This window comes from Leuciscus leuciscus, assembly GCF_965113295.1.
Source record: "Leuciscus leuciscus genome assembly, chromosome: 2".
NCBI classification, from domain to species: domain Eukaryota; kingdom Metazoa; phylum Chordata; class Actinopteri; order Cypriniformes; family Leuciscidae; genus Leuciscus; species Leuciscus leuciscus.
This window is the reverse complement of record NC_138726.1, coordinates 55,345,241-55,355,240: the sequence shown is the minus strand read 5'-3', so window position 1 is coordinate 55,355,240 and position 10,000 is coordinate 55,345,241. Positions and strand designations below refer to the sequence as shown.

At 41.8% G+C, this 10,000-nt stretch overlaps 1 protein-coding gene across 1 annotated transcript in view; it reads left to right on the top strand.

Annotated features, from left to right (window-relative positions):
* The window catches only part of rin1b (Ras and Rab interactor 1b), a 32,018-nt gene that overhangs the window by 17,285 nt on the left and 4,733 nt on the right, over positions 1 to 10,000 (top strand). Inside the window, exons 3-9 of the mRNA XM_082162353.1 lie at positions 30 to 132; positions 1,762 to 1,834; positions 1,937 to 2,028; positions 3,100 to 3,470; positions 4,789 to 5,290; positions 7,855 to 8,160; positions 8,250 to 8,381. Of these exons, the coding sequence (XP_082018479.1) occupies positions 30 to 132; positions 1,762 to 1,834; positions 1,937 to 2,028; positions 3,100 to 3,470; positions 4,789 to 5,290; positions 7,855 to 8,160; positions 8,250 to 8,381 (1,579 nt within the window). The remainder of the gene's footprint in view (positions 1 to 29; positions 133 to 1,761; positions 1,835 to 1,936; positions 2,029 to 3,099; positions 3,471 to 4,788; positions 5,291 to 7,854; positions 8,161 to 8,249; positions 8,382 to 10,000) is intronic.

Here is a 10,000-nt window from a genome sequence, read left to right as displayed (position 1 = left end):
AACTCTGTATCTTCCCTCTTTGTCCATAGACGTTTCTGGTGTGTAAGTGTAGCGCCTCCCACAGGAAGGTTCTGTGTGTGCGAGTGCAGGAGGGAGGTGTGTCACAGTATCCCATCCGTGAGGAAGACTCCAGTGAGTTTAACACGTCACGCATACACACACTTTAGCTTAGTTTTAAGACTGAGCTTATGCTATTTTTTACCCCTTAAACCTAACACATTAACCTTGGGTCCCCACAACGTATGTTTGTTGTCATATTGTGCTAGTAAGTCAATTATGGTTACTATAAATTAATGCAAATCCTTAACAACTGGTATTTTTACATTGCAATATAAGATCTTATTTAGTCTATTTTTGGTTCTTCATATTTTTAGTCATCGGTATTATAGCAAAACTTGACATGCATTTTATATGGTAGCCTTCCAGCAATTTTTTTGTTTTTGTTCTAGTAATGTTTTCAGTAAATAAAAAAAAAAAAATTATATGTGACCCTGGTCATAATTCGCACGGGTATATTTGTGGCAATAGCCAACAATACATTGCATGGGTCAAAATTATCGATTTTTCTTTTATGCCAAAAATCCTTAGGATATTAAGTAAAGATCATGTTCCATGAAGATATTTTGTTAATGTCCTACCATAAATATATACAAAATATATTTCTGTGAGTGAATGCAGCACAATAGTGAACATAAATGGACAACTTTAAAGGCGATTTTCTCAATGTTTAGATTGTTTTGCACCCCCAGATTCCAGATTTTCAAATAGTTGTATCTCGGCCAAATATTGTCCTATCCTAACAAACCATACATCAATGGACAGCTTATTTATTCAACTTTCAGATTATGTATACATCTCAATTTAAAAAAATTGACCCATGTGACTGGTTTTGTGGTCCAGGGTCACATATTTGTTCCCAGAACATGTTCCTAAAAGCAGGGTTCCTCAAACTCGGTCCTGGAGGGCCACTGCCCTGCAGAGTTTAGCTCCAACACTGATCAAACACACCTGAGCAAGCTAATCAATGTCTTCAGGATCACTAGAAACTCACAGCTAGGTGTGTTTGATCAGGGTTGGAGCTAAACTGTGCAGGACAGTGGCCCTCCAGGACCGAGTTTGAGGAACCCTGCCTAAAAGGTAGCATAACATTCTCTAAAATCATTCTGAAAATGTTTAGTGATAGAACATTATCCCCTAACATTCTTATGAAGGTTTAAGTGGGAAGTGTCCCAGCAGGCACTGGACATGGTCAACTCCACAAACATTACCTGCTTTACTTATTACTAACCAGTTTGACTTTATTTCTGTCATACATCTACAGAAGTTCTTATTGAGAGTTAACAGAGGTTTAGATGTTGATGATTTATTGAAAATGTTTCGTTTGAAGTCACCATTGTGGTGATCAGTGTTTGCTTTAGTTGGGCTCTTGACCCTTGACTTTTTAACATTAGTTTTTCTCTGGCTGTTGTAACTGTGTGTTTATAAAACAGTCGTTATGGTGAAAAATGTGATCAACAAACAATGTTATCACAAAAATTTTTTAGAATGTTTAACAGAATGTTATTCTACCTTTTTGGAAAACGTTCTGGGAACGAAAACAAAACCTGCCGCTGAAAACATTACTAGAACAAAACAAACTCCTAAATGAGACCAGCTCGCACAGTTTCATGATTAATAAACAGCTAACGCTGGTAAACCTAGTTTTACGTCTGGTAACATTTTTATATCTTAAATTCTTACATCTGCTTTGTCACCATTTAGCGTTTTCTCTAGAAAGTTCTGCCCTGAGCTTCCCTGATCTCTGCAGACTAGTGGCGTTTTACACTATTAGCAGGTACGTCAAACCAACAAACGTTATAGGATTCATGTACATTAAACAAGTGTTTTATCTATAATGTGTTTTGTAATTTATGCTAATTGTGTATGTGTTCAACAGAGATGTATTACCTTTCCCACTGGAGCTCCCAGAAGCAATTATACAGGCCACAACACACACCCAGCTGGAAAGCATTTCGCATCTGGGCTTAGGCAAGAATACTTGTTTTTCACGACCATTTCCACCCCCTTACTGACCCTTCAAACTAAACTAGCCTTTTTGCTGCTGTACCTTTAACAGTTATATGTAAACACCCACTTAGTATCCTTAACACCCTCTTATATTCAGATGCAGCGCTTTTCAATGCTTACACCAACCTGCAGGTGTGCGGTTTTGTCCACTTTAGTATTTAATTAGTATCCTTTCCTTCTATAACAGCCCCTTTACAAGTTAGCATGTCCTTGTGACTGGATCACAAAACCAGTTAGCACTGAAATGTGCTGCTAAAACTCAGGGATATTGTTTAACTGTTTTCCCACCAACATCTGCCAGCCACCACCAGCGTTTTGATCATTTTCACAAAAATGTCATGGCCCCTAGAATCTGAACATTCAATATATAATATATATTCTTTTTTTTTAAATCAACACTTGAATGTGTGTAAGTTTCATAAAAAAGCAATATTTTGAACAAAAAGCTTAGAAGTTTTTTTTCCCCCAAAGACTAAAACTTGCACAAGCAATGCCTTTATCGCTTGTTTCTGCTCCTTTTTTGTCTGTGTTTTGATCCGGAGATTCTGTACTCATTCAGAGGATGCGTAATCAATATACCCAGCACCCCCCTTGACGAAAATTTCGTCAATGGCGTGGAAGCGTTGTCTCATAAATGACGGAAAAATCCGTCAATGGAGGACAAAGAGTTGAAACAAACGTCAGCCACTCATTTGTTGGTGCTGGAAACAAGAGTGACAGACTTTCCCAACATCTTACTCTTATTGTTAGTTAAATTCCAACTAGCATATACCAGCTGGCTAAGCAAAATCAGCTAGCATGCCAAATAGCATCCTTATCAAACCATAACTGGCCAGGCCAAGTCACCAAATAGATGTTGTTTCAGGAAGTTGTAAAAGTTGTGATGTTATGTTTTCATGTTACATTGAAAGCTTTCATTTCAATATATCTAAAAGCTATGACTACTCTAAAATTCTTAGCTCTAAAAGGTTAATGTGCAATTGTGTTTTCCACTTAATTTTCACTCTTTGCAACCTTCCATGGCAATTTCAGAGTTCTGGAGCTCTCAGACGTCCCCTGGCCTTCCTAACGGTCCCCCTCCGCCCTCAGCACCCCACCGGACATCCAGATTGATCAGCCCATGTTTTGTCAATCCCCTGTTCCTTCAGCCTCCCCAACCCAGCAGAACCGCCTCACACAAACGCCACCGCTTCAAACGCAGCCTCAGGGTCCGTGTGTCCAATGAAACCTCTCTCAGCTTGTCAGGTGGAGAGTCGGAGCTAACCCAGGGGGAGACACACGGACAAATTGCCAACCAGGGCGGCCCAAAACGGACAGGAGGATTGAGCGTGCTCAGGAGGACTCCGGCACTCACTCCCACTTCAGTAGAGGAGGACGAACAGATGTTGGGACAGATACCACCCGTAAGTATGTGGACCCTTGGCTGACTGAGTTTTTTTCAAGTAGGGCATACTTCTGAACCAACATTCTTGCTGGTGCCTGGAAAACATTAGGGTTAGGTTTCGTCTAAAGGTGGAGATTAGGACAGGTGTGTCCAATCCTGCTCCTGGAAGGGAATTTAGCTCCAATAAACCTGCCTGGAAGTTTTTGTGGTCTTGATTAGCTTGTTTAGGTGTGTCTAATTAGGGTTAGAGCTAAACTCTGCTAGAAGGTGGACCTCCAGAAGCAGGATTGGACACAGCTGGATTGGGATCTCAAAACAACATTATCAATTTAAGATTTCCCTCTGACTTTAGGTCTTGTTAATGGTTAAAGTTGGGGTTTAGCTTAGGGTTGGCACATTTAATTGGCTAAATCATAGTCACCATACCCGTGTGACTTTCCATGCTTTTTGATAGTAGTAGGACACATTTCTTGATCAGTGTTCTTGTTCGTACTGGACCAATCATCAAATTAGATTTTAGGTATATGTTAGAGGTTATGCAAGAGGTATCCAGTCCTGCTCCTGGAGGGCTTCATTCCTGCAGAATTTAGCTCTAGACCTAATTAAACACACCTGAACCACTTAATCAAGGTCTTCAGGATCACTAGAAACTTTCAGACAAGTGTGTTAGAGCTAAACTCTGCAGGAAATTGGCCCTCCAGGAGCAGGATTGGACACGCCTCGGTTAGGCTTTGGGGTGGGATATGACAGGGGTTAGTCGATCATGCTCCTGGAGGGCCACTTTTCTGCAGACTTCAGTTCTAGCTGTTAATTTTCAAGTAATCCTGAACACCTTGATTAGCTGGTTCAGGTGTGTTTGATTACGGTTGGAGCTAGACTACAGGATGGTAGCCCTCCTGGAGCACCGTTGGCCACCCCTGGCATATGGGGTCGAACAAAATTCTTATCAACCCCTCATTTCCCTCTCAGGTTAAGGCTAGGTAATAGTTATAGGCATATGGGAAGGGTTATGAGTGTCTTCGATGTACAATAACATTTCAGGGGGCCAACAAAAAATGGAACAGGAGCACATCCTACTTGGCTAAATCATGGTCTCCACACAACTGTGCTGAAGTTAGCGCGGGTGGAGAGAGGTCAGCACAAATATAACCTTTACTAGTTAACTGCCTCCTACAACCAATATAATGATATTCCACATACTGTGCCTACACTGCACTGTGGTTCTGGAAGGTCGTGATCGTGATGCCTGTTTGAAAATATTTCAGTAGTGCTATGCTCTAAAATTAACACTGTGTTTTTTTTAACCTTACCCCCTTCCACATCTTGTGGTTCTCTAGAGTAACTCCTTACCCCAAAGAGACAACGCTGAACTCAACAAAGACACTGAAGATGGTGAGGTGTGTCTCGCTTTGGAAAGAACCCGAGCTCCTTCCCTCGCTGAACTGGACAGCAATAGTTCGTTCAGCAGCCTGGAGGAGGAGGAAGCCCAGGACTTCGCCCACCAATGGCCGCCTGCGGCACGTGGGACCCGTTTCCCCTCAGCGAACCCGACCTCGACTCTACGCCGCATGACCGCTGCCTTTGTATGCGTGTTTGCTCCTGAGCGCCGAGTTGCCCGATTGGTGGACGAACTCTCCCATGAAAAACGCTCCACGTTTGGGTCATTGGTGCAGGACTTCTTAGAGAAACAGAGGCAGGAGATGGAGGCCTCAACGTATAGTTCTGCTGTGGAGCTGCTTCAGGGCGTGAGGATATTTCTGTCCCAAGCCAAAAATCTCCTTCTTGAAGCAGGAGAAATTGAACCTCCGATTGAGACACTGGTGCCTGAGAATGAGAAAGGTAAGAAGGCATCACTTGATCAATGGCACATTGCTGATACAGTAGTTCCTTTAGCTCAAACAGTAGAGCAGACACTAGCAACGCCAAGGTTATTAAGTTCAGTGTATGAACTGATAAAGTGTACATCTTGCATGCAGTGTAAGTCAAACCTCCAAACTTTTGGTCTCCAGCACAGCAGACGCCCCCATTTTTAACCAGTAATATAGAAGTAAATATTTAAGGTGCTCTAAGCGATGTCACACGTTTTTTAGGCCAAATAATTTTTTGTCACATACAGCAAACATATCCTCACTATCCGATAGCTGCTTGTCCCCTGTACACACTGTAAAAAAATGCGGTCTCTGTAGACAGCCCAGCCTCCACAAACGGCAAGAAAAACAAACTGGCCCAGCCTGGACCACGAAACATAGCAAACAGTGTGCCAGAGGAGGAGGGAGGGTCGAGCTAGCCTCCGTTTTGTTTGACAATACTTTGAACGTCAACAAGAAGTGACGTCACCCAACATCGCTTAGAGCACCCTTAATGAAAATAGACCTTTTTTTTAATTTTTGTTGAAGAAAATGTTACTGGTAATTACACAAGTTGGCACCACAATGCTAAGGTTTTGTGAGTGGTTGGCAGAACATTGCTATGATGCCCTGGGTGGTTTGTAGATGATTGCCCTAAGTCTCTATGGACGCATTTACATAATTTTTTTCCTCCCATGTGGCACAGATCCGATATAACCCACGAACGTGTAAGCGGGAAACAAGCACATGGATTCTGATATTCTCTGTTCGGTTTCAGGCCTCATTCATATGTGGAAATAAAATATGAATTGCATACGTGCATCTGCCATGTAAGCGGACAGATCGGATGTTTCCCTGTAAATGCGAGTCGTATGTCATTGAAAAAGCGATCATAGCCCCTAGAAAAGGGGTAAATCGTGCTGTTTTTACTTCCTTATCGGCCTTTTCCGGGTCAGTACGTCTACCTTCGGTTGTTTCGCCAAGTTTATAGTGTAAATGCAGATATCAGATATGGGTCACTTTTAAAAGAAGATTAAAGCGTGATGTCAAAAAAATTGGATATAGTCAAGAAATCAGAATTTGGCATTAAGACCTGCAGTGTTTAAAGGCGGCCTAAGATAGCCTAGTCTTTTCATTTGACTCGGGTCCTCCTTTTAATAAATGTAGGAAGTCTGATTTTGATAATCATAATTCAGGTCTTGTTTACAGTACAAACAGTGCTGTAAAGTTACACAAGAAGAGTTTAATACAACAGAATACACTAGGAGTTATTAAACTAAGTTTATTAAACCCTAAGTTTGAGCAGTATTAATATTGATGCTTGACTTGGCAAACACCACTAAGGATTTTACAGGAAGGAAATGACTCAACGCTATGGATTTGCATCACTGAATCCAATCCGTTGGTTTTAAAAACTCTAAAACCTTTAGAGTGGATAAAAGATGTGATTGGTTTCCTAGAATCCTTTGATATATTGAATTTCTGTAAAATAGTGTTTATGTTTGAATTGTACTGTTACAGTACATACAGCTTTTATTAACACCGATGTAAAGCAGTTTTGCTGTAATATAACTCCCGTTCTCTGAGGCACTTGTAAAGTCTTATATATAACCAAATTAAAAATTATGTTCACGTGCATGCAGCACATGCAGTGCGGCGTTGGTTAAGACACAAGTTTAAGTTACCGTAGATCTATTTTTACACTGCAGAACAATCATGTCACTCAAATAAAAACATCCAATCTTTCATAACCCTGCATAGCTGGGATTATGAGCTGATTATGAGATATCTCCCCCAAATCAAAGCAAGAAATCCGGCCACATCCCTGGGGATGGATGCCGTTTCAGATGTTGGTGGAGGCATTCGCATTTTCCACTTTGCATTTATCATTAGCACATTGCACATTCCCACGCATACTTTAGGAAGCGTGTGGAGAGAGAGAGAAGAGATAGAAGGAGGGATGGGGAGGTGATTTTGCACAGTGCACAGATTTTCCTGTTTTGCTACAATGTGTCTGGCTCTTTCTTCTACTGTACAAAACATTAATTTGCCATTGAACAGAGCTTGTTTATTTTCGCCAAGCTGCTCAGTGGCTGTATGTTCACTTCCACAGACACACTTTGTGCGGGAAACTTTTAAAATCACCAACCTTGACTATAAAAAGTTACATTACAAACCAATATTTCAATTCAAGGCCAGTAATCAAATCTGAATTAACATGCACCAATACTAAATTTTTCTAAATGTCATTTCATTTGTTAACAAACAAGTTTATTGTTTCTGCATTTAATTATTACATTGTTTAAATTAATACTTTTTTTCGCTAACTGTGATTTTGTAATTGTAATATGGACTCATGCATTTTCTGTAAAGCTGCTTTGAAATGATGTGTGTTGTGAAAAGCGCTATACAAATAAATGTGAATTTAATTGAATTGAACACTGTAAATTGCACAAGGACACCAAAAAGAGCCTGAATAACCATTCACTGGGATGATTTAAAAATATTATGTCAGATTTTAAAGTGCACTTTCCTTTTATGTCATGTGACCCACAGATCTAGCCCTGGAAAAGGCTCTGTTTGGCTGCGTGTTGAAGCCGTTGAAGATTCAGCTGTACCAGACGCTCGTATCTCTCCACACTCGGGACGGCTCTTTACAGAGGATCACAGACAGCATGCTGGCCTACCAGGAGGGGGCGTTGGAGCGCCTGGCTGTGCGAGTGGGGGTCCTGGACGTCCGTGGTATAGACCGAGCAAAGGCAAAGCTCACGCTGATGCAGCGCAGCCATTCGCCCATTGATAAGGTGTTGCTTTTGCTGCAGGTGTGCAAGAGTGTGTACAAGGCTATGGAGACGCAACCGGGTGAGAAAAGATTCAGAATCTGGATTGTCATTAGGTATAGAGCAACTTTAAGACGTTAAAGTTAAGACTTTTCCTAATTTCCTCTGCAGAACAGGAAGTGGGGTCTGAGGACTTCCTACCGGCACTGTCCTACGTGCTTGTTCAGTGTAATGTCCCACAACTGCTGCTGGAGACGGAGTACATGATGGAGCTGCTTGAGCCGGCATGGCTGACCGGAGAGGGTAAAGGAGAATTCACCTCAAAAGCACACAGACTCCGTTTAAAGAGGACCTATAATGCTTTTTTACATGTTCATCTTTCTTTAGTGTGTTATGTTGCTGTTAAAGCATGAAAAAGTTACAAAGCAAAGCCTCCATTGTAGTCTTGAGTTTTCTTCCGGAAACGAACACGTGACAATATTCATCATTTAAATAATTCATACACATAATAAAGGGGTGGGGCCTGGTTGAGTTGGTTAGTAGCGTGTTGAAACTCATAGTGTGTGGAAACTCGCGATTATGGTAAGAGGCGGGGCATTTCCCAAACACTCTCAACCCACTTGACCAATCACAACACACTGGTCCAGCCGACCAATCACATCACACTGGTCCAGCCGACCAACCACAACACACTGGTCCAGCCGACCAACCACAACACACTGGTCCAGCCGACCAATCACAACACAGTGGTCCAGCCGACCAATCACAACGCACTGGTCCAGCCGACCAATCACAACGCACTGGTCCAGCCGACCAACCACAACGCACTGGTCCAGCCGACCAACCACAACGCACTGGTCCAGCCGACCAATCACAACGCACTGGTCCAGCCGACCAATCACAACGCACTGGTCCAGCCGACCAATCACAACGCACTGGTCCAGCCGACCAATCACAACACACTGGTCCAGCCGACCAATCACAACACACTGGTCCAGCCGACCAATCTCAACACAGTGGTCCAGCCGACCAACCACAACACACTGGTCCAGCCGACCAACCACAACACACTGGTCCAGCCGACCAACCACAACACACTGGTCCAGCCGACCAATCACAACACACTGGTCCAGCCGATCAATCACAACACACTGGTCCAGCCGACCAATCAGAGCACAGTGTGCTTTTCAGAAGGAGGGGCTTCATAGTGACAGGAACTAAACAGAGCGTTACTGACAGACTGGGAAAAGAGGTGCTGCAACAATCTCAAATATAGTGTTTTTTGAACATTCAAGCATGAAAACCTCTTCTAGTAGAGTCCAAAAACAACATCAAGACTTCGTAAAAGGGCGTAATATGGCCTCTTTTAAAACTCTAGTTACTTTTACCGTGAAGGTTGTGTCAAAAACTAGGTGGCACATTTATGCTACTGTGTAAGATAACTTGTCAGATAAAAGGTATCACATGAATCCTTCACAGATATGAGAACCGCAGACAAGACTGGGAGGAAAATTCATATGCTATTATAAATGACAAATATTTTATTCATTTGTAAGTCAAAATGGTTTAATTAAAAAATAAACCTTTTAGCCCAAAAATTTAAATCTTGATAATTAGCAATAATATCCAAATCTTGCGAGACGGTCTACCATGAGCTCTGAGCCACAAGTGAGTGTGATTTCCACTTCATTTATCATTTATCTTCATTAACTTCAACAGCCAAATTCCCAGTGAAGAACTACACCACCTGAAAAGAGCAACAGCAATCATAAGTTGCTGTTACCATGGAAACCCACACATTCGCATGAAGTTTTATGAATTATGTAATCGAGTTGATCTACCTACACTCTAAAACTATTTATATACAGATTTATACATATAATGTCATATTATAATAAAAAAGGTCAATTGTTTTGGATGTT